Genomic DNA, 24,545 nt, shown 5'->3' on the forward strand with positions numbered 1-24,545 from the left:
ACAAATGTATAACAAATTATGGATAACAATAACAACATAGATAATCAGTACTTTTATTCTTTGATGTAATTCTAATGTACCTACACAAGAAACCATCAACAAACAATATGGGTAAAACAATACTCCCAATTTGTATTACTGGAACTGAAACCTTCATAAAAGCTATTAAAAAAATTACATTACATCCAATGAAAAGTACTTCACTTAACTAGACTTGCAATGGGTTTATCCATAATATAAATATTTTGAAAATACTCAATATTACACAATGAGAAACACGCATACAGAATATTAAATTGCCATCAGTACATTTAAAATAAGAATACGACTGTATTTCTGCACAAAGCAAACATAACCCCAATTTTTTTGGGTTCATCCGTTGACAGTCAGAAAGTATTCAGAATACAAAAAAAAAGATTGTTCATGTCATTAATCATTTCTATCCACAACACATTCATACAAGCATTGAAACATAGACATTTAAACATAAAGCATTTTGTAACTATTTATTTTTATAATATAATTATATCTTGTTAGTCCAATCCACCCAAATTTAGATATTTTTCTGAATTCATAAATTACTAAAATAACAACCACTGGAGGAATTTTTATTTTGACTGTACAGAACTGCTGCTTTTGAAAAACTCGCTTGTTATGCGGGTATAAATTATTATAAATAAGCTTATTCTAAATATAAAAAAATAATTTCATCAATGATTTCAAAAAATGTCTGCCAAAATTGTTTTTAAGAGAAAAGCAAAAATTAATATGCACCTAGTTATATTTTTAAGTTAATTACTAGTAAAAAGTTTTATTGGGTTTGATGTTCTGTATTGTGGTTGATGTACTGACCTAGTGAAGGTTTTCATGTTTTTTCATTTAATGACTATATTTTGAAATATTTTTTGTACACTCTTGCTTGTCTTAATTTTATTTTACGTATTGTATTTTGTTTACACTTATAACAAGCTGCCTACTGTATTTTAGGTCATAAAATGTTATGCAATAGTAGAAATTAATAAATAACAAAGAAAATGTTACGTATTCCTCTCATCTATCAAGAAATTACACCACAATCAACTTTTTAATACGTACTTTCTCAAACATATCTAAAATAGAACACACCATTAAAATACATGTAGAGAACGCTTTGTACTCAATAGACTTATCTGTAACCCAAATAATCCCTCCACACAACAAAAACACGAAGCTTCGTTACTCATGTTCTAACACCCAAACATGCATAGTTTTGTAAGTGCCAAGTATTAAATACATGATGTAATAAAACACTGAGCATAAGTTTATGTACCAATATTTGCCCACAAATACAATGACAACATCTAGATAAAATACAAGACAAAATAAAAAAAAAGTATCACTTGATAGAAAATACAATATGATTAAATACGAGGTGTGTGAGAAAAGTAATGAGATTGGTAACACTGCAAGCGATCTGGCAAGGCAATGCTGTGTCTACTGGTCTGTGCTAGACCGGTGTTTTCATCCCTTCCACATGATCAGTATGATTTTCAACTCTGTTCAGCCAACACATTATTTTTGACAGCGCCATCAGTTGTGTGTTATGAAAATGGAGCATCGGAATTTAGAGCAATGTTGTGCAATCAAGTTTTGTGTTAAACTTGGGGAATCCGCGAGTGTGACCATTGAAAAGTTGAAACAGACCTATGGGGAACATTGCTTATCAAGAACACAAGTTTTCTGCTGGCACAAATCATTTTTAGAAAGCCGAGAACACATTGAAGATCAACCTCGCTCAGGGAGACCTTCAACTTTAAAATCTGACAAAAACGTTGAGCGTGTGAAGGTTCTTGTGAGATCAGACGGTCTTTTTACAATAAGGATGATGAGTGAATAAACGCTTATTCACTTAAAACGCTTAAATGTATTCGTCATGTAATCAAATTTTGACAGACAATTTGAACATGCGAAAGGTTTGTGCGAAATCGGTGCCAAAAAACCTCACAACAGAACAGAAGGACAATCTAAGAAATGTGTGCGTTGATTTTCTTGAGAGGATTGACAATGACCAAGAATTCTTCAATCGTGTGATCACAAGTGATGAATCCTGGATATGTGAGTACTTTGTCACTTTGAAACAAAGTGACAAAGTGAAGAGTGGCATACTCCGTCATCTCCTTGACCAAAAAAATGTTGAATGAGCAAATCAAAGATCAAAACCATGCTAATTTGCTTTTTTAACAGTAGGGGTATCGTGCATAAAGAATTTGTTTCTCCAGGACAAACTATCAACCAAGTGTATTACAAAGGTGTCCTTGAAAGGCTCAAGAAAAGAGTGATTCGTGTGAGACCAGACATTGCAGACAAGTGGATCCTTCATCATGACAATGTCGCGTGTCACACAGCCATTTCCATCAGGGAATTTTTGACCTCAAAACCCATTTGTACGGTTCCTCAACCCCTCTATTCACCTGATTTGAGTCCTTGTGACTTTTTACTTTTCCTGAAATTGAAACGTGTCTTAAAAGGATGTCATTTTGGAACTCGAGAATATTCAAAAGACTGTGACCGACCAATTAAAAGCCCTACCAGTTGAAGCCTTCCAGTGCTGCTATCAGGAGTGGGAACAACGATTCCGCCGGTGTATACCTGCCCAAGGGAACTACTTTGAAGGGAATAATATTGTTTGAAAAAAATAAAAACTTTGGTAAGTAAAATAGTCAGCCTCATTACTTTTCTCACACACCTCGTATATCAACCAACTTGGTTAATATGAAAATATAGGCAATTTTATACCAAACTTCCAATGTTTTTATCCATCAACATCAACAACCCAACCCCTGTAGGGGAAGACACCTGCCTTGTGATGATTACGGTTGCCATCACCCCCTTCTTTCCTAGCCACAATGGGCTTTAACGGAGGTCGTCTTTTGACCCTCTAATTTTTTACATCTCACAGTAGTAAACCAGGCCTCGTCGGGATGCCACCGATGTTAAATGCCTAGTTAAACAATTACATCAATGAATTATGACTCGACCTTCACCTTCGCTGTAGGCGTCTTTCGGACATCTTGACTGTCCTACTTCATTGCCCTCTGAACTAGCTAATAAAGTTCGTGGAAGCACGAACCCTGCGCCTAGTTCTACATTTAAATTGAGCTACTGTGAGTAAATGTCTCATAATATTCGAGGCAATTTAGTAAATAACATATCACAAGAAATGTTGCTCACAGTACAGAATTTATTCCTAGTTCCCTAAGTAAACTCAACTTTACAGTTAAAACTCCTAGTCTGATTTCAACTATGAACTCCGGTCTGGTCTACCAGGGAAAGGAGGATAGATCTCCTACTCTCACATCAACAAAAGTCTTGATATTCTGTACAAACACAAAAAAGACATGGTTTTCTACATCTTAAAACCCTTGAACATTATAAAATATATAAACATACAGCGATGGTATACTAATTGAATTTTAAAAAACCTACCTAACCTAACACTAGCAGCACTAGACTTTGCAAAAGACCGAAAAAGTAACTGAAAATATATATTATGATATGAGTTTTGAAAATGTTGTATTCATTAAAATTACTTCAGTTTATCATTAAAAATTTTGATAGTTTTAAACAATTTAAAAAATTATGTATTGATGTTTAATTTAAAGATGACATTTATTTGTCCAGAATATAGATTATTTTATAATACCAATCAAGATTTGAGTAGAATTGCTAACATCAAGTAATTTTAGGAATGAGTTAATTTTTTTATTACTGTACAAATTTATTTTAATAAAAAAATTAAATAAAAATCTAATTCTAAAATAAATCTTAACTTACCTTCCAATTTCAGTTTCAAGGTCGTAATATTCTTTCATATCAACATTTCTTTTAATTGATACATCTCTATAAGGGAAACTTGGTTGCAGTTCTGAAAAAAATTAAAAAAAAAATTATATATATATATATATATATATATATATATATATATTATAATAAATTATTAATTCTGTGATAGTTGTGAAAAGAAATCATGGATAATTAAAAAAAAAGTACTATAATAATGAAACAAACTACACATTTTTTTAATTATGTTAATGTTTCTACAAAATGTTTTTATAATCTTTAATAAAATCCTGTCTCTTTCATTGTTAGAGCTAATGCTAGTGTTAAAAATACTCTTTTTTTATGTGCAACTGAAGAGTGAGTGCATTTGATTTGTTTATTATTTGTTGATTAAATTTCATATTTTAAAAATTCATTGGGTTTTTAGTATTAACATTCTAAAGGTAAATTTTTCTTTTTGTGTGCAACATTTTTTTTTTGTTTTTTTATCATTTTGATTAGCTTGATCATTTAATAATCTTTATCTTTTAGCTTTATCTTTTCATTTAATAATTAGTAGTCTACATACTCAGCTATTAGCTTTTACATTTCAGTCTTACTCTACAGTTTTTATTCACTACACTTCCTTTTGTAATGAAATAAACTTAACTTGGATATTATGTTAATATACATTTTATTAACATAAATCAATAATTTACATAATTCTGCAACAAATTTCTCTCTTTTATTACCTTTATTAGAGCTCTAGTTCAAAATACATTAAGTTTCAAACTTTATGCATACCTAATTTCAACATCTTTCAGTAAAATTATAATGCAAAAGGGTTTATTCATTTCTTTATGTCTTTTCTACGATCCATTTTTTGGCTACTGCTACATTTAATACAAATATTTATAGGAATTTCTTTCTTTTTTCTGTATAAATATTTATGTATATATATTTGATACTAGTTGGCTTATTTTCTGCATAAATATAATTTTGCTTCAGACAATCTGTTTTTTATATCTTTCATTAATCATTTACAATTTTACAAAAAAAAAGAAAAAAAATAATACTTTCTAGTACATTATGTTATTCTACTTTGACAAATTTACTGCTAAATATTAACTAAAACCTTCCATGTGCTGAAATCTTCTGTAAAAATTTATTTTGATAGAGAATTTATATATCTGTCTCTGGTTTATGAGATGTAAAGGGCATAAATTTGTTGTAGTCTACTATGAGATAACAATCTTACTTGCATGTATATATGTATGGGCTCTTATACTCTTATACATTTCACTTACAAATATGTACACTATTAATCAGTATTCTAATATACATATTTAATTAATATATATATATATATATATATATATATATATATATATATATATATATATATATATATAATTATTTTTTAGAATTAAATACATTATATATATTCATTTAATTCTATGTTAATTTCATTTTTACAAAATTTTGAAAATAAAAAAATGGATAAAAATTCATCCAAAATGAAAGAATAAACAAATATCACCAATTAAATAATTTAAATATATTAACAAATATAAAAATCCACTGAAAAGTAAAAAACAAATTATATAAATATCTAATAAATAAAAAATAAATAAATGTAATAATTATTAAATTTTAAAATAAAAGTAATGAAAATATTTGGTTAAATAAAAGCGTGGCGCAATTTTTATAATTTATTTAAAACAATAACATTTATTTTTACAACAATACTTATTTGAAAACATTGTTATAAAAACAGATCATGCTTTTATTTAACTAAATATTTTAATTACTTTTAATTTTAAAATTTAATAATTATTACATTTATTTATTTATTTTTTACTTTTCAGTGCATTTTTATATTTGTTAATATATTATATTTTTTTGTTTAAAATTCTCAATTTGATTTAATTCTTATTTTTTTACTTTTTAGAGGGTTTTTCTAATTTGTTTCCTTTTTTATTAATGTTAATATTAATATTAGTTAAATAAAATATTTTTTTTAAAATAATTTTTTATATGTAATCAAATACATTTATGTAATTTTTTTTGTATTTTTTTTTAAGATTAAAAAAAAGTAAAAATATTTATTTTTACATATCAAAGTTACATATGTGTACCAAATTTCAATCATTTTCATACGATAGTTCATGAGAAATGAAAATTTTCAACTAAATGCATGAATTTAGCGTAGGGGTAGCGCGTGGGGGGCGAGTCATATCAAATTCCGACACCGTAGTGCTGTATTGTCATCGAAGTTACATACGTGTACCAAATTTCATTGATTTTCATACGATAGATCAAAAGATATAGCAGTTGCAAGATTTGATTATTCCTAAAGCGAGTTAAATAAAAGCTTTTAAAAAAAAAAAAATACTAATCGAAAAACTGTTTTGCGCAAAAGATTGCATTTTTATTCAGGATTTTTAAACACAATTCATATATCCATAGAAATATGCAACCTATGCTATATGAAAAAAAAAATCCAACAATATTTCTTTGTATTAAAATAAATGACACCACTATTATATTAGACATCATAATACTTTACCATTACAAGAAATGATATTATTAAATTTTATTTTTAAAAGTTACATAATGATTTAAAAGATCTATTGACTAATTTAATATTTTAAAATTAAACTATAACAAAAAAAAAACAAAATTATGTTGATGAACATTTTAAAAATTCACCTATTTATTTATATAACAGGATTACATTTAACAACAGCTGGTGAAGGATGGTAATGAATTTTGTAACAAGTGAAAAATTCAATCTCTAAATAACGTGCTCAAACTCATCTCTATATAAAAGGCAAAGATGTTACCACTCTGCCACAGAGATTGGAAATTTTATTTTACTTACTAATACTAATCAAGATACGTCTGAATTTCCTTCGTACTCATTAAACATTTACTTTTTTCCTTTTTACTTGATGGATTAATTCACCATAATCTTATAGAGAAGTTTAAACGTGGGAATATGGAAATGGAATTTTGTAGCATATGAAAAATGACATATGCCTGACTGGGGTTCAAACCCAGGACCCCTAGATGAAAGCCTCAGATGCTACTACTGCATCATCGAGATCGGAATATGTACACAAATATTTATTAATTAACACCTTCAAAATTATTTGGTTATTTTGTACTGTGTTAGTTCTTCACTATTTTCATATAGTTGCATCATATATTACTTTATATAGTTATAATTTTAATATGTTTTATAATCATTTCATATTTTTCTTCATGATCCTTCCAAACATTTATTAAAGTAGTTTATTTTTATTATCCATCAAAAAGCTCATCGACTATTCTTGATTTTATGTTTAATTATACTACAATATGAATAAAAAAATTATTATTATTATAAATAATAATTTATTATTATTATAAATAATAATTTATTATTATTCTATTATTTTAAATTATTCATTAAATATAAATTAAAATTTATTTATAACTTTTTAATTTTTTGCAGCCCAAGGGACTAATATGGAATAATCATGTTTATTATTTGCAAGCTTACTAATGTAGTTCATTATTTATATTGAGTAGGTCACAGCTTCAGTACACTCATAACTATTAGCCCAAAACGTCCTAGTTTTAAAACTGTAAAATGTTAGCTATAGATACTTTTTAACCAAACAGCAACTAAGTAGCCAAAATATTTTTTTTTTTTTGTTTAAATAATGAAAATTTTACATACAGATTTATGTAAAAAAATATAAGTATATATGGGACTACAAATGTGGTGAGTAGTTAGTTATATATAAAATACATACATAGGCATAATATATATTTGGCAATTTGCCATATTTATACAAAATAAACCCTAAGCATATTGTAAAAGAGAAAATATAAAAACATTTTGCAAAATACAGAATTAGTTACGAAAGAAAATAAATTTTTATTTCAGTTTAGTTGTGAAATTCATTCTGGCACTATAAATAGTGTATGTAGCTATGTTCCTTACTGCTATTAATTTTATTTTACTTATGTTTGTACCTAATATCTCTGTCTCTTTATCTCTTCCTTCCACCCACTAATTCTTTTTTCATTTGCTTAGATAAAAATCTAACAATTTTTTCTTAGTTAAATAACACCTAGAATGTACAAGTTACTCTCTCGTAAATTAATATGATAAAATATAATTTAAATTTTTGCTTAAAAGAAAAAGAAACAACAAAAACGTTCGTTTTGTTTCATTATTATATAACGATGGCATAGTTCATACAGTGGACTACCTATCTGAAGTACAACATGATTTAATCTGGTGTGATATATTGGAACATAGATGACTTAAAGTAAGCAAACAAAAGAGTTACTGTCTGCATCCCAACTACTAGCAATAGTCGATGTATTGAAGACAGTATGCTTGACAAAAGATTTATAATAACTTCAACATCAAGTATCGATAAGGATACAGTCAATAGGACCAAAACAGGTTGGCTCAAATGAAGATCTTTGTGTGGAGTACAATGTGACAAAAGATTACCCGTTCGAATTAAAGGAACACATGAATGAGAAGTACAGCCAACTCTTCACTATGGATTAGTGTTAGGCAATATAAAAAGAAATAAACAAAAAATTGTATACTACACACAGGTGCCTATGTCTGATACTACAGAGTAAACAGGTTGGACAAGATCGGAAATTAATACATCTGAGAATCTTTCACAGTCATGCTAATATAAAATAAACTTAGAAATATTACCTATAATGGTACAGCCGTTTAATGCTTTGAGGTGATGACCATATGACAAGAACAGTTTTTACAATAGAAGAGGTAAAGAGACCGTGGCAATGTAGGTGCCATAGAGTAGAACCATAGAAAAAGGTATGGCAACAATGAAAATAAATCCTAAAATTGTTAAAGAAAGGACAGAATAGCATAAGAGAACTAAGTGAGTGACCTGAAATGAAATTGGATAAGGTCAAGGCAAAGAAAAAAAATCCTATAGAAATATGCTTACAGAAAATTTCTTTACAACTTATGAAGCACTGCTCTTAAGAACATTTCTGTTATGCTCTCATAAAATGAGATATTAAGAATGATGAAGAACATAATGGAAACTACATGTTATTTTTATTATCTTGATACGGCGAAAACATTGATATAACAGAATCATTCCTCTGATAAAACTAACCAGAATGATAATTGTTATAAAATTACCATTGTGTAAAATAATTTACTTAGCAATTATAACGCAAAATGTATAATGTATATATGCATAAATACATATGTTTGTTTTAGTATAAATCTCTAGTTGGACCCTAAAATGTACAGATTAGTAAAAAACCTGATAACTCATTTTTGACATAATCACCACAATTTCCTCTTAACATAGCTATTCTAGTTATATTCTCCAGGAAAGTAAAAATTAGAATAAAGACAATTATGTATTTTTAAAACATAATTGATGACTGAACAACAGTACTTAAATTTAAATAAAACAATGTTGTTACAGAAGGATGATGAGAGTAAAATGAGAAAGAAAGAAAGAAAGAGAGAAGGAATCAGATTTAATTACATCAGTTTGTTCTTGATCATAGTGTTGCTATAGACCTTTAAAAAAAGTTCAAGGAAAATTATTTTAAAATTAGTGATCTTGATAACATTAATTACTAAATTGTTTACACTGGTGGATTTAGAAGATAAGTTTCCTTTTATATATAACAGTAACTGATTAAAAATAGAAATTAAATAAGGCAATGAAATAAAAAAAAAAGATAAAACAGAGACATAAATAAAATGAAAGAATGTAAAAGAAAAAAAAACAATAAATAAAAAATATATTTTGATATATTATAATATAATATGTATAAAACTGTATTTAGCAATTAGTTTATAGTAAACTTTTTTAGTAATCTTTCCTTTAAGCAATGTTGGCTGAAGAAACTGTCTCATGCTAAAAATAAATCCAGAATCTGTCTTATATTAGTCTACAACAGGTCAAGCTACATTCCAACCATAATTACAGCAATCATTGCTTCAAACATCTTAACCTAGTCTTTTTTAATTAATAAAGTAATAATAAAGTATTCACTACATGCCAGTCACATTATTAATTAATAATTTTTTTTTTTAACTGTTATTATTTTAAATAGCAAAGTATATTTTATATATAAAAGAAATCATTATTATTTTTAATTAATGCATAATCATGCATTACAGAGATCATCTCAAGAAAGTATAAAAATGCTACTACTATAGTGTAAAGAAGAAACTGTTCTAATATCTGCAGGAATCGAGCAAATTCATGGAAAAATCTGATCAGGATAATATCACAAAAAAAAAATTGTCTCATAACAGAAAGGATTAGATTATTATATTGCACTTGTCTTATTATCCAACTCTTTCTAATGGCTGTGATGCATACAAAAGCTCTAGATTCAAGAAATAACAGTCAGAGATGCAATTTCTTTGAGTAATAAAGTTTATTACCTGTGATGAACATAATGAAAAGATGTCACTTGTCGGAATAAATATAAATTGTATTTAGGTTGGCTTGCCATTCTGAAGCACCACATTATATTCAGTTCATTGTGAAAAAACAATAACAGTGAAGAATGTAAAAAGAAACTACCTCATTCCTCATTAAAAAGAAACCACCTCACCCTCCTTTAGAAGCCTGGTAAAGAATTATTTAATTCTTGAAATTGGCTATGCCATTTTTCAGAGGTAATTCTGTCTTATATCAGATATCTAAAATCGTTATGGTTTTGATATCTACCATATATAATTTCAAATTTGAAGCAAAAATGACTCTATTCGTATTATGTTCAGGGGTTTTAGTGATAAATATTTAAAAAAGGAACAAATTTAAAAAATTCCACCAGCTCATTTTTAAAAATAAATTATTATTACAGAAACAAATTGTTTTGGAGTTGTTTTACGTTTGAAAGTTATGGTAGTTGTCAATGGTGCAACAGACAAAGTATGGTCTACATTATTTCCAACTGTCCCCTACTGACTTTCTCTAAAGAATTATAAAAGCTTAATCTTATCTATGATGAGATCATTCAATGAATTTGTAATTTAAAATTTAATTTTTGATTTTACTACTTATGAATGTATACTGTTTGTTGATTGGACAACACTTTAGCGGAAAAGTTATAATTACATATTTTTTAAAGTTCTAATTGTTTTTAAAATATTTAGTACATATTCTACTACATGCTATATACAGTATATAGTTTTTAAAGTTCTAATATTTCATACTTTCAAAACGTTAATGAGAACTCTTCATGTTTTAATGCTGTTTAATAACTTTTTGGTCGATAATAAATTTGTAAAATCCTTCTTCCTCCCCCCCCCCCCACAAGGAAACAAACAGACTGGTCATGAAAAAGAATTAAAATGGTTGGTCTAAGGTAAGACACAATAAACAAAATTTTGGTACAACTTGACAGTTTCACAAGCTCTTGTTTATATCAAGAAGTACCATTTAAACAAAAAAGAAAAAAATGAAATAAATAAGAAAGAAATTTCAACAACTGAAGCAGTGTTTATCTTGAATTAGTAAATTCTTGTACAGTACTGCAGTTAATTAATTCTGGCTGTAATTTCAATTGGCTGGGTGAACTGCATTCTGCTAGCAATTTTGGCTACTGATCCCAAAATCAAAAGAACATAAGAAGTTAAAGATATGCACTACCAAAATCTAATTTTGAAAACTACACATTGATAATTTTTTTAACTGGCGCAATAAAAGGTAATGTTTGCAATTTAAAATTATTTTTTTGTTTGTTGGATATTCAAGCCATACTCTTCACTAAATGGACCAATTTCAATGATTCTTGTTTTTTATTATATAGAAGAAGCTCACTCCTCTGATGTTTCAAATTTATGTTTTTGTTGAAAACTTAAGTGGAAGACTTTTTTTTGTGAAAAAATCTATTAAATATCTATTATTTACTTAGATGATTTAATGACACTTTCCTTTTTTTCCTTAATAATGGATTGTTATAGTACAATAATATTTAAACTTATGTCAATCTAATATTCCAAGGTTTTTTCTTACAAATATTTTTATTGAAACTTAAATTAAAATCTGATACATGTTTCCATTTACTGCAGGGCCTTAGCTCATCCATGGCAGAAGTCTTTTAACATCATTTTTTCACATTCCTTTCATTTTTTTACCTTTATCAACACTAATGTTCTTGCCTTTGTAAAAACTTTTCTTAAAATTATTTTTTTCATATGGGCAAGAGGTTTTATTGTAGATATTTTCAATGAACAAACAATTCATTGCTGAATTCAATATGTGTGTGTACACATTTTGTCTTGGATTGTGATTTTCGATTCGGACTGAGCATTGTTAGAGGATTACAGAAATACACGAATGGTTATGATTGGCTGTCAGATCACCTCAAAATGGCCACCAAAATTAAAATTTTGTAACAATCATTATAAAATGGTGTAAGCTATCTAGTTGGTTCAAACACAGTAATGTATGATTTACTAACTGCATAAAATATATAAACATCCATTTCGTAAATCAAGTATAAGACCCCACCCAAAATGGTGGTAAAACTAACTTTTTAATAATTGGAAAAAATGCCGTAAAACCACATTAAGTTTATTTATAACATAAAACCACATAAAAAATACCATAAGGTAAATAAATTATATTATCTTAGCATATGTAGGAACCCAATAGAGATTTATTAAAACCATAACAAAGTTATTTGTGCCAATTTAAAATTAGAAAAATGTATAACTTTTTAACTATAACAGGTACTGAAAATGAACTAACGTCGTATAAAACTATAAATTATGATTAACATAATATGTGAGGACTGATTTGATCGGCCACCAAATACTGGTTACATGACCTAAGGGAACTTTATAACAAAAAAAATAATCTCTTAAAGACTTATGTAATTTTAATATACAATAATTAACTTATAAAATAGTGAAAATTATTAATTATAATGAAAGTCCTATTCAAAACTCTTAAATCACTTAGGAAATATAATTAACAGTAATAGTAATAATAATAATAATAAGAAGAATATTAATTCAGGAAAGTCTTCTTAGGCTTTTTTTTGAAAAATGGTTTTAATTAAAATAATATACAAAATAACCCTCAAAGAATAAAATAAACTTAAAATAACCATACAAAAAATAAAAAAATAATGACCATTTGATTCTTCTTTTAATGAAATTTTAACTTAAAATTTAAATTAAGAATTAGGAAGTTGTGAAAGGTTATTTGTTTTTTGATTTGACATTAACTTCTAAAAATGTAAAAATTTAAAGTAAAATTAAACATTTTTTTAAAAACTTTTTTGGTACAGGCTTTTTTTAATGAAGCTATGTAAAAATGAAAGACTAAAGGAGCAAATAGAATTTACCAAGGAAATGTAATCTACAGATATCAAAACTGTTTTAGAAATCACATGTAGAAACTCTTTTCAAGATATATATAGATATATATATATATATATAAAATTTATTAATCCATACAGCAATAACAAACTGATGACCAATAATAGTTATTGATAGATAAATTGTGTAGCGAGTGAAAAATGACACATGGAGATTGGCATTATATATATCATATATACCACAGCAGGATTAATCTATAATTATATTTATTAAAAAAACTGATGCTGGTAACATGAACTTTTTTTAAATTTGGTATTCCAGCTCGTCTTTATCTTTAGAAAATACTAGAAATGTTAAAAAACTATTACCTTTTAATCACAAACTAAAAAAGGCTTATACTTGATGACTTCTTATCGCATATTTATATTATTTCAACCACAATCTTTCAGAAACAATGAAGATCACAAAAGTTATTTTGAAAATAAAAAGCTACTGTAAAATATGAATTTTTAGTTGGTTTACCTGTCTTTAAAACATTATAAATTTTCATTACTGATTGTACAAAGAGAATATTGCAAAAATGGTATTATTTCTAATTCATAATATAAGGTTTTTTAACACAAATGATTTAAAATTATTTACAAGTAACCAATTTTGTTGTCACTTTGCATACAAGTAACCACCTAAACTATGGGAAAAAGTTATGCATTAAAACAAAGTACAGAAATTATTATATCATCAGAAATTTAATCAATAAATCTGGACAAAGACAACTGCAACTTTTATTTGAAATATTAAAAAATTTTGAACGGAAAAACTTTTTTCCATACTTTGTTTTGCAGCCAGACAATGCAAGTTCTCACCACATCAATACTAAATTAGCTACTCTTGGATACAATTTCTGGCAAGGGTCTGATAATTTTTCACTTATAGTATTCATTCAATTTCTTCCTTAAAATAAATTGAAAATATATATCTGAGATCACAATAAAAGAAAAAACAATATAATGTTCTAACAACAAAAAAGTCATACAACTCAATATTTTTGTTTCAACAATGAATTGATCAATAACTTAAAATAACTATATAAATATATTAACTTACCACCAACAGGATCATTTTCATCCACTTTTATCATTTTATATAATTATTTTTTTGGGATACAATCTGAAACAAAAATAAAAATTATAAATATATATACAGTTTTAACAACTTAATGTAACAGGGATTAGGTCAGAATATGAACTGTGAATTTTACATTCCCAACAGCAAATACATATTAGAATGTACTTTACTAAAAAACCTACCTTTACCCAGTACATAACTTATTTGCCAGTTTGACTTTTTGTGCATCTTTAAATTAAAAAAACTGAGTTCTTGGCCAGTAGTTGCTCAGGTATAAAGCAGTTACCATCCCACTTAACCCCAATAGAAGCAGCTACTCTGACGGCTATTAGAAAGCACCAGCATGTAAACTGATGGAACCAAGATGGAAGGTGACCCAAAATCAAATCATCTACCCAAATAGGGAAAAAATATTCATATATTTTTTCCCTATTTGAGGGGACAATTATCCTATAGTAACACTGCGTCTCATTAGTAGATAAAGATAAAAAGAATGAACTGCTCATATTTACATCTTTCTTTCTTTGCACAATCCCAGTGGCAAACTTCCAATAGAGTCTTGGGCAGTGATCATGTAGTAAGTCCAATGTAAAAGGAATAAAATTCTCCAATCATAATTTCATTTGGGGATTAAAAAAACGATCTAATATTTTAGAATGTAAAATGAAATTATATCTTAGACCATATATTTAAAACATAACTAAATATCTTAGGAGTGAAGATTTACATATTAAAGTAAATTTTTATTTCAAAATATGTTTATAAGTCCCTAAGAATTTTATATTTGTTTGCTGATTGAAATCAACTAATGATAATGATCACCAACTAATGATAATAACTATTACCAATTAAGGGATATACCAATGAGTATATTTATAGCATTTATTTGTGATTAATTAAATCTTGTACCTAGGTTTTCACAAACAAAAAACTGACATGTTTTAATTACAAAGTATTCTTATAAATTAAAATGGCAGCAGCATAACAACCTGATGTTCATACTTTTAAAAAAACAAAAAATCAGAATTTACTTTCTAAATAACTGGAAATATATTTTCATAAGATCTTTTCAGGACCGTGATCCAATCTCATTCCATGGTTTTACTATTTAGAAATCAATACACCAAGGAAGAGACTAGATCATAGTTCTTAAAAAGATCATACAGAAAATTTCCCAATTATGTATTAAGAATACAAGTTGTGGTTTTACCATAACTTTCTGATGTATATATATGGAATAAAAACCACCAAAACATAAATACTTTTAACCAACTGTAGAACGTCAAGAATTTTGTTGTACTTTTTGTTTATGATACGGATAAAGGCTGTTATTATTAAGTATCCTTACTTTAGTTGTGAAATTCTCAACCAGTTAGAAAGACATAAACTTACATGTAATGACACTGGGATTACGCTGCATAGCAACAATAATGTTTTCATCGACATTAACATCATACTGGAGAGGACGGTCATAAGGGATACGATTACTGCTAGGAAGAGATCCTGTTTCCCGTAACATTAGAAATGCTGCACTAATAGTTCTTGGATTTGGAATCGTGCGATTAGGATAACGTTGTCGACAATCTTCAACAGCAGCCATAGCACTGCCTTCACACACACCATAAATAAACATTACTTTAATAACCAACCAGATTCAAAAGGGTTATGCAGTACAACCCATCGGGTTGGTCTAGTTGAGAACGCGTCTTTCCAAATCAGCTGATTTGGAAGTTGAGAGTTCCAGCGTTCAAGCCCCAGTAAAGGCAGTTACTTTTATACGGATTTGAATACTAGATCGTTAATACCGGTGTTCTTTGGTGGTTGGGTTTCAATTAACCTTACATCTCAGGAATCAAAACTTAAAACTGAACTCAAAAACTCAAACTGGTCAGGAATCAGTATATTCAGTATCTCAGTTTGACCATTCACTTCATTTACACTCATACATATCACCCTCTGAAGTAATATCTGAACGGTAATTCCCGGAGGCTAAAACAGAAAAAAAAGAAATGCAGTACGCCATCTACTTATACTAACAGGAAAATTGCACTAATGAACTGAAACTCGATTGTAAGCTTACAAAACAACACAAATATTCAAAAAACTTATCTGTTGGACAGCTGTTATTGTATTGCCAACTTTTTAAATAAAAATTATTCCTTATTTTAATTTGATTTAAACAAGAATCATTGGTTTTTAAAAGAACTTAAATACATCGCTACGATCGATGATCCAGTACTATCCAGTATGAAATAATTTATTTTGAAACTTCTTTTATTAATTTTTAATACCACATTGACTGTTTTTTATCATTTTTCCCTAGTTTTCAAAAATAAATCAGTTATCGTTAAAAATCATTTTCTCGTTAAATTTAGCTTTATATTACTCTAAATAAAAGTCCATTTTATCAACTGTTATTCCCCTGCTCTTTATTTATATACTATTCTGTTTAAAATTAAATTTACTTCAAGTCTTTATTAAAGAGTTTTATCAGTTTATTAGCAATTAACAAAGTAATTACAAGACAAACGTAAAAAAGTGCGTTTTTTGACAACCGTTTTTGCATTTTTCTAAAAAACCACTGAAGGTACAATTCACGGACTTATTTTTTTCAATTTGTCAGCTCGAATTTCTCATGAAATCATCAAATTAAGTTACATTTTTGCGTCCCGAGAATTTCTGTATAGCTTCATTTCACTGGAGGAGATGAAATCTGGGCGAAATTTTTCGCCAGCCGTAACTAGTTAACGAAGTGTTTCCGGACCGATGTTTACATGTACGTTTTTCTTTATTTTTACATGTTGAATGAGCTTGTAAGACATATCTTACCTTAATTTTTCGTGAAACTGCTTTTGCAGGATTCCGCATCCTCAGTCATGGTTGAGATAATTCCGTTATTGCATAATAAAAATTTAAAAATAAGAATACTAAAATAAAGAAAATTGCGTATTAATTTATTTTATCCTTAAATTAATAGGCAATTTTCATCATTATTTTTAAATTTTTATTATGTAATAAAGAATTATTTCAATCATGACTGAGAATGCAGGATCCGCGAAAGTATTTTCATGAAAAATTAAGATATGTTTAATTTAATGTTTTGTACTAAGTGGTTTATTTAATAGAATCTAAATATAATTTAACAGTAATGAGGTATAATATGAATATTAACGATTAATTTCAATGAAACAAATATATATATATATATATATATATATATATATATATATATATATATATATATATATGTGTGTGTGTGTATGTGTATATGTGTGTGTGTGTGTGTGTGTGTGTGTGTGTGTGTGTGTGTGTGTGTGTGTGTGTGTGTGTGTGTGTGTGTGTGTGTGTGTGTGTGTGTGTGTGTGTGTGTGTGTGTGTGTGTGTGTGTGTGTGTGTGTGTGTGTGTGTGTGTGTGTGTGTGTGTGTGTGTGTGTGTGTATAATTAATGTTAACTATTTGATAAAATGATATTTAGATTTTAAATGATAACACTGGTTTGCAATGGTAAAATGTCTGGAATCTATTTAATTATTTCAATAGATTTTTTGGCACTGAAAAGGTAAAGAAATTTTTAAAATTCCATCGCGTAAGGTTTTTTCAACATTTGTTATTTTTTTGTTCTATTTATTGATGTCAGCCTATTATAAAGGAACATTTTGTAACACTGTTGTTTAAATAAACAGTCATAATTGTTTTTACATACGAAAATGCAAGAAGTTAATATTTTAAATAAAAAAATAGTGAATTTATGATAAAGAAATTAAAAACAGTAATAAATATACAACATAACTGTACAAACAGCCACTTTCTTGTTACTACATGTCTGATCATTTTCCTATTACACAGAGTCTACCTCCCCTCCACCACCATTAGCTACTCTAAAAAAAAAAAAAATACCTTTTTTACAACTGTGGTGTGCGTTTTTGTTCTATTAGTTTGTAACAATTTTATTCATTCAACTTATATTATAATTTTTTTATGTACTTATTTTTACCATGTAACTATACTTATATTTTACAAGTTTTATTAAATTAAATTATAATGACTATGTTAAGGGGCTGTGTCAACGTACCTAACTCTTTTTGCTTTATTTGTGGAAAATTTAATGTCACAAAACAAGAAAGAAACATTATAGAATTTGTTAAAAAAAAAGTATATTTTGCATATGTTAGTGTGAAATTAGGAGACCAAAATAAATCTTTGGGTCCTCATAAGGTTTGTTTAGTGTGTGTGTTGAAGAGCTTTGCCAGTAGTCACAAAGAAAAAAAATAGTTTTTCCACTTTGGAGTGCCTATTAGTTGGAGAGACCAACCAATCATAGCACTGATTATTACTTTTGTTCATGTGTAATACAGGGATTCAGTTAAAAAAAAACAAAAAAAAAAAACAGAAATTCAAACCTTCAATACTTCATGGACCAGAATTACTTGTTCTTTTACCACCAGAAAATTAGGTGATATAGGAAGAAATGGTTTCACAGACCTGTGGTAATGAACTGGATGATGATTATGATCCTGGAAATGATAAACCAGAACTGTTAAAGCAATCCAAATTAAGTGATTAGCGGTAAGGGGCTTAAACCTTCCTAAGGACCTTGTTGAACTTTTAGGTTGAAAGTTGAAGGAAAAATGTTTGTTAGCTCCTGGCACTACTTTTTACTGTTTTAGGAACAAAGAAAAAGACTTTGTTTAATATTTTTCTCAAGAAGATGCATTAGTTTACTGTAATGATGTACCTGGACTCATGGAACAATTCCGCATTGACTGCAAGATATCTGAATGTTGACTATTCATTGATTCGTTGAAAAGGAGTCTTAAGGCAATATTTTGTACAATTGAAGTAAGTTTGCTTCTTTACCAGTGGGATACTCAGTTCATACGAAAGAGTGTTAGAAAATCTTGATTTACTTTTAATTAAACTTCCATATAAGGATCAAGATTGGGCAATTTGTGACAATTGAATAGGTGTTTTCTTTGTTACTTGGACAACAAAGTGGTCTTAACAAATATCCATTTCTTTGTATGAATGGTGTAGTTGTGATAGAAAGTAGCACTATAATAAAAAAGAATGCCACTAAGACAAACTTTAAAAGTTGGTATGAAAAACATTGAAAGAGAAGGTTTAGTAGAGAAAAGCAAAGGTTTTGCTTCCTTCGTTACATATTAAACTATGGTTAATGAATTAATCAGTGAACTCCAATTAATCACAATGAATTAATCAGAGAATATTCCAAGTATCTTTTCAGTTAGTTTCCAGGTTTATCAGAAACAAGGATAAACGATGATGTTTTTGTTGGGCTGGATATAAGGAAGTTTATGAAAGATAAAATATTTGAATCTAAAATTGAGGAAGCAGAAAAACAAGCTTGGAAAGCATTCAAAGATACAGTTAAAAAGTTTCTTGGCAACAAATTTTCTAGATTCACACCTTGACTGCTTTCCTGAGAATCTTGGTGCAGTGAGGAGCAGGGAGGAAGATTCCACCAAGACATGAAAGAAATGGAAAGAAGATACCAAAGGAAGATGGAACATGACCATTATACTGATTACTGTTGGATGTTAAAAAAGTAGCATCTGCTGCGACACCATAGAAGAAAAAGCACCAAAAGTAGTATAAAACAAAAAGAAAAAGATTTTATAAGGACTTTTAGGGCAATAGATAGTATTTTACTGCGTTTTCATTAGTTTTTAAGTAATTTTGTTTTTCATATCACTTATAAATTTTTAATTTAATTAAAAATTGCTTTTTATATTTAAAAAAAATTTTGAAACCTTTTTGTGAAAATCCTTACGTGATGGAGAAAAGTTTGATATCAAATATGACCTTAATTTACATTTAAAAGGTTGTATTTTATTAATAATCCTACCGTATAACAATGATGCAGTTACAAATTTATTTAAAATTCACTTCATTAGTTTTTATAATGTACCTTAGAATGGTACAGAGGTTAACACCCAGAAATACATAAGAATTATCAAGTTGAAAAAATTTTTTGATCAATAAAAAACAAAAGCCTATGAATTAATTTTTATAATAAATCCTTAAATCTTGGTACATTCCAATATAAAAACAAATATTTTTAAAACGAATAAATGTATTTTAAAAAATTACAATTTGCAATTGGTAATATTGTAACTATTAATTTTATTTGTTAAGTTGGTATCAGTGGAAATTATTCTACGATGGTGTCTACTAGCAATGGCCAAAGGCCAAGCAACACCGACCAAAATAATAACAACAATAAAAATGCTTCAACACTACCAAGAAATGGCAACCAGTCAAAATTGTTTATCCATAGTTTTTTCTTTTTTATAGTATTATTATTAATATTATTTAATTTCTATATCTTCTTTAATTCCCTTTAACACTGTTACTAATTTTTATAATACAGTATAGATTACTGATCAGGAATTTTTTTTTTTGTTATATAAAAGAATCACAATGAACAACAGGTGGAAGTTGTAAACGAAAATGATAAAAGTAAGAAGCTATAATAATAGTTATGCCACACGCAAGTTCTGTTGAGCAGCAACAATTAACAATATTAATAAACTTTAAAAAGTTCTATTTTATTAATAATCCTGCCATATAATAATTATGCAGTTATATATTTATTTAAAATTCACTTCACTAGTTTTTATAATGTTTGTTAGAATGTTGTTGAGGATTAGTGTTTGCCTACTCGGACAGTAAATAGACAGGAAAAGTTGGATTTGTTAAATCTTTATGCTAACCAAATAATTTCTCAATGCTCTTACCAGAGCACCATTCTATTGTTAGATTCTACCACTCCACCAACCTACATGGTGAGTGTTTGTGACTTTGTTTTCATCCTAAAAATTCTCAGTTCAAGTCCCAATTACGCTTAACATTTTCATAAGCTACAAAAATTCATCTATGGCAACGTAAGTGTAATTGGGTGTAAACCATCTTTTGCTTTGGGAATACAAAAATAAATAATTAACATCTGGCTTATTGATCCAAAGATATAAGATACAATACACTCTACATGGAAAAGTGATGTAGTGTATGGGCCAAAATCAACAAAACTGCACAAGTATCCCTGGAGACTTCCAAAGTACCGTTAAATTAATCAATCATATCACAGTAATCTGATAAAGAATAAACATCATTCTTAAAAATAATATATAATAAAAAATGTAACGCCCTTGATATATAAATCAGAGCCTATGAATATTGAAAAAAATATTGATGGAATTCAACCAAAACATTAAAAAAAACCATATATTTAAACAAACTTGAAGATAATTAATTATACAAACACAAAGTAATTGCATTCTAAATGAGCAAACACAGTTCAAATCCAACAAATTTTTAACCACATTCTAAATACGTTTGCCTTAATAAAAAAATCATCAACACTTAACACCAACGGATGAGATGCGCTAATGTAAGAACAGAAATACCAACCGCTGAAGATGGCCATAATAATGAATGAATGTGCTGTATCATTAGTTTAAAAAACTTTATGAAATTAATAAATTTGATTTGGTTTCACATTTTAAATATTGATAGTTTTAAACAACTATCATAAAATATAATCAGAATATTTATTTACACAACTACATAATTTACTGATCAATTGGTGTTAAAGATAAAATTACTTCTAGTTGGCGTTACTAATGATATATTATTCATTAATGATAATGTTTTTTGGTTAATCTGAAACTAATAAAGATCTACTCCTTAACATACATATTACAACATAAGGATATACTACAAGTTCCTGGTGTGACTCAACTTCCCCATAGTTTAATAAATAGTTAATATTTGTGAGACAAATAGTAATTTTTTTTTAGATCTTTGATAGAAGAATCAGTGTAGAGTATAGCATTTTTAGTTTCTGAAGTACATCATTAGGTTCTTGTTCCTTCTGAAGAAAATCTGAAAGAAATTTGTGAGTAATATTCCAATCATTAAATTATGACTGTCCATCACACTCAATTATAAACAAGTACTGTGCTAAAATTTTAGGCTAGAGATTTTGAGAATGAAGATGAAGCAAGTTTAAGGAATCCTTCAACAGTGACAACTCCTGAAATTTTTTATTATGTGAATGATCTAATTTTGGCATTTTGGAAAATTATATCTAATAATATTTCTGAAAAATTAATGATAACCAAGGTATGTTATGGTTTTATGATTCATGAATATAGGAGCATAAAAAAGTTTCTGGTCAGATTGATGTCAAAATGTTTGACATACTAGTTAAATAACAAAATCCACCCATATGAGAGTGGGTATGATATATTATGATTCTCTATCTTAATGTTTAATTTTTAATTCATCCTCCTTTTTGTCACATTTGACAGATGACAATTATTCCTTTTATTTATTTTTAAACTGAATTTCTTTTGTAGCAATACATCAGAAATTTAGAATTTCTTCAAATTTATTTTTCCAAAAGGATAATGTTTTTGGAAACTCTTTAACATTTCTATACTTTCTCCTTAGGCTAGTTATTCTACTATCAAAGATTTATCTTTCAACTACTGAATTGCTTCTATATTAATGTTGAAATGTAATAGGGACAGATAACATCCTTGCTTACTTCTTTCTGAAATCAGAAGTCGTCTTTCTTTGTCTTCTACTCTTATCACTGCATCCCAAGTGCTGCTCAGATTCTATTTAAGTCTTTTCTCTACATTTCAATCCAATTTTTTTTTTAATTTTTAAATTCTTTGTACACCTAAAAATGTAATTTAGATGACTTTGAATTTTTTAACACTGCTTTCTAAAACCAATCGGAATGAGCTCCCTTGTACTAATCAAGATTCTCTGATCAAGTATTCATTCTACAACATCTTTTACCCTATTGTAATACAGAGTATTCAAAAAGTAATGCAACCTTATGGAAGAACATTTCCTTCTTTTGTTGCAGACTTAATTGAGGTAAAATGGGTAACACAATGCAGCAGAAAATAATCAGTGTTTCCCAATACATTAGATGTGCCAGTTATGCCCGGACTCAGAATGCCTTCACAGAAAAGTATGGTGTGTATGCACCAAACAAGTCCTCCTTCATCATACAGCTGTACAATAAGTTCCAAGAGACAGGGAATGTGGCAGATGATCCAGAAAATTTGATCAATGTGCAACCTGCATATTCTGTTAGTCCCAAGAAGTCTGTCTGATCCCTATCTAATCTAATGTAAACTAATCTATCTAATGGGGAGACCACCATTGTCTCATTATCTCTACATTGATAGTGCCCATATGGCATTGCACAGGTGTTTAAAGATGCATCCATACAGAATTCGTGTTGTTCACGAGTTGTTACCTGCAGACTTGGCAAAACATATAGCTAGTTCATGTCATCTGTAGTGCCAGATAAGAACAAACACAACTATTGGTTTTGCTCTGATGAGGATAGTTCCATTTGATGGATATGTGAATGCACGGGATTCACTTAATTGATGTATGGAAAATCCACATCGCTGGACGAGTCTCCTCTCCACAGACAAAAAGTGGACATTTGGTGTGCAATATCACATAGACGAATCTCCATGACATTCTTTCATGGCAGAGTGAACAGTGAGCATTACATACAGATGGTGTAACAATCTGTAAACATGATACCTGCAGAGTATACACGGTTACTCTACTGTGGTAGAGTATACCGCAGATAACTGTGGCTAGAGTATACGTGGTTTTAGCAGATTAATGCTATAGCTCATACAGCCAACAACACTATGACTTTCTTGCATTAGTGTTTTCATGAACAAGTGATTTCGAAGGGGTTGTGGCCTCTTTGGTCTCCTGATTTTTTCTTGTGGGGATACCTTAAGGATGCTGCTTACAAAACTCATCCTTATACCATTCCTTAATTGCAGAGTGAATTTGAAATTGATGTATCACTGCAATTCCTCAATAAATGTTACATGTGTTTAAAAGCATGCAACATTGTATTCAATTATGTGAATTACATAACGGAGGCCACTTTCAACAACTATTGTAACTTACTCATTTTCCCATAAGGCTGCATCACTTTTTGAACACTACTTTTTTACATATTAAACTGATTGTGTAATAATTCTCAGATTTCCCTGTTCTTGTTTCTTTATTCAATTGTATAATAACAATTATTCAATTTGTTCAATTATTAATTTTATTGTTCTATCTATTCAAATGTATAATAACAATTAAACTCTTTCTCAAAATCTGAGAATATTTCTCCAGTTTCATAAATTTTGTATACTAATCTGTAAATCTTATTCACTTTCTCTTTTCTCAGATGCCACGG

General features: G+C 28.2%; 1 protein-coding gene across 1 annotated transcript in view; it reads right to left on the reverse strand.

Annotated features, from left to right (window-relative positions):
• The window catches only part of LOC142332527 (uncharacterized), a 140,111-nt gene that overhangs the window by 71,553 nt on the left and 44,013 nt on the right, over positions 1–24,545 (reverse strand). The window contains exons 2-3 of the mRNA XM_075378976.1: positions 14,261–14,323; positions 3,814–3,904 (exon numbers count right to left, since the gene is read on the reverse strand). Coding sequence (XP_075235091.1) covers positions 3,814–3,904; positions 14,261–14,294 — 125 coding nt within the window. The 5' untranslated portion in view covers positions 14,295–14,323. The remainder of the gene's footprint in view (positions 1–3,813; positions 3,905–14,260; positions 14,324–24,545) is intronic.

The sequence above is a fragment of the Lycorma delicatula genome, chromosome 11, assembly GCF_047948215.1.
Source record: "Lycorma delicatula isolate Av1 chromosome 11, ASM4794821v1, whole genome shotgun sequence".
NCBI classification, from domain to species: Eukaryota; Metazoa; Arthropoda; class Insecta; order Hemiptera; family Fulgoridae; genus Lycorma; species Lycorma delicatula.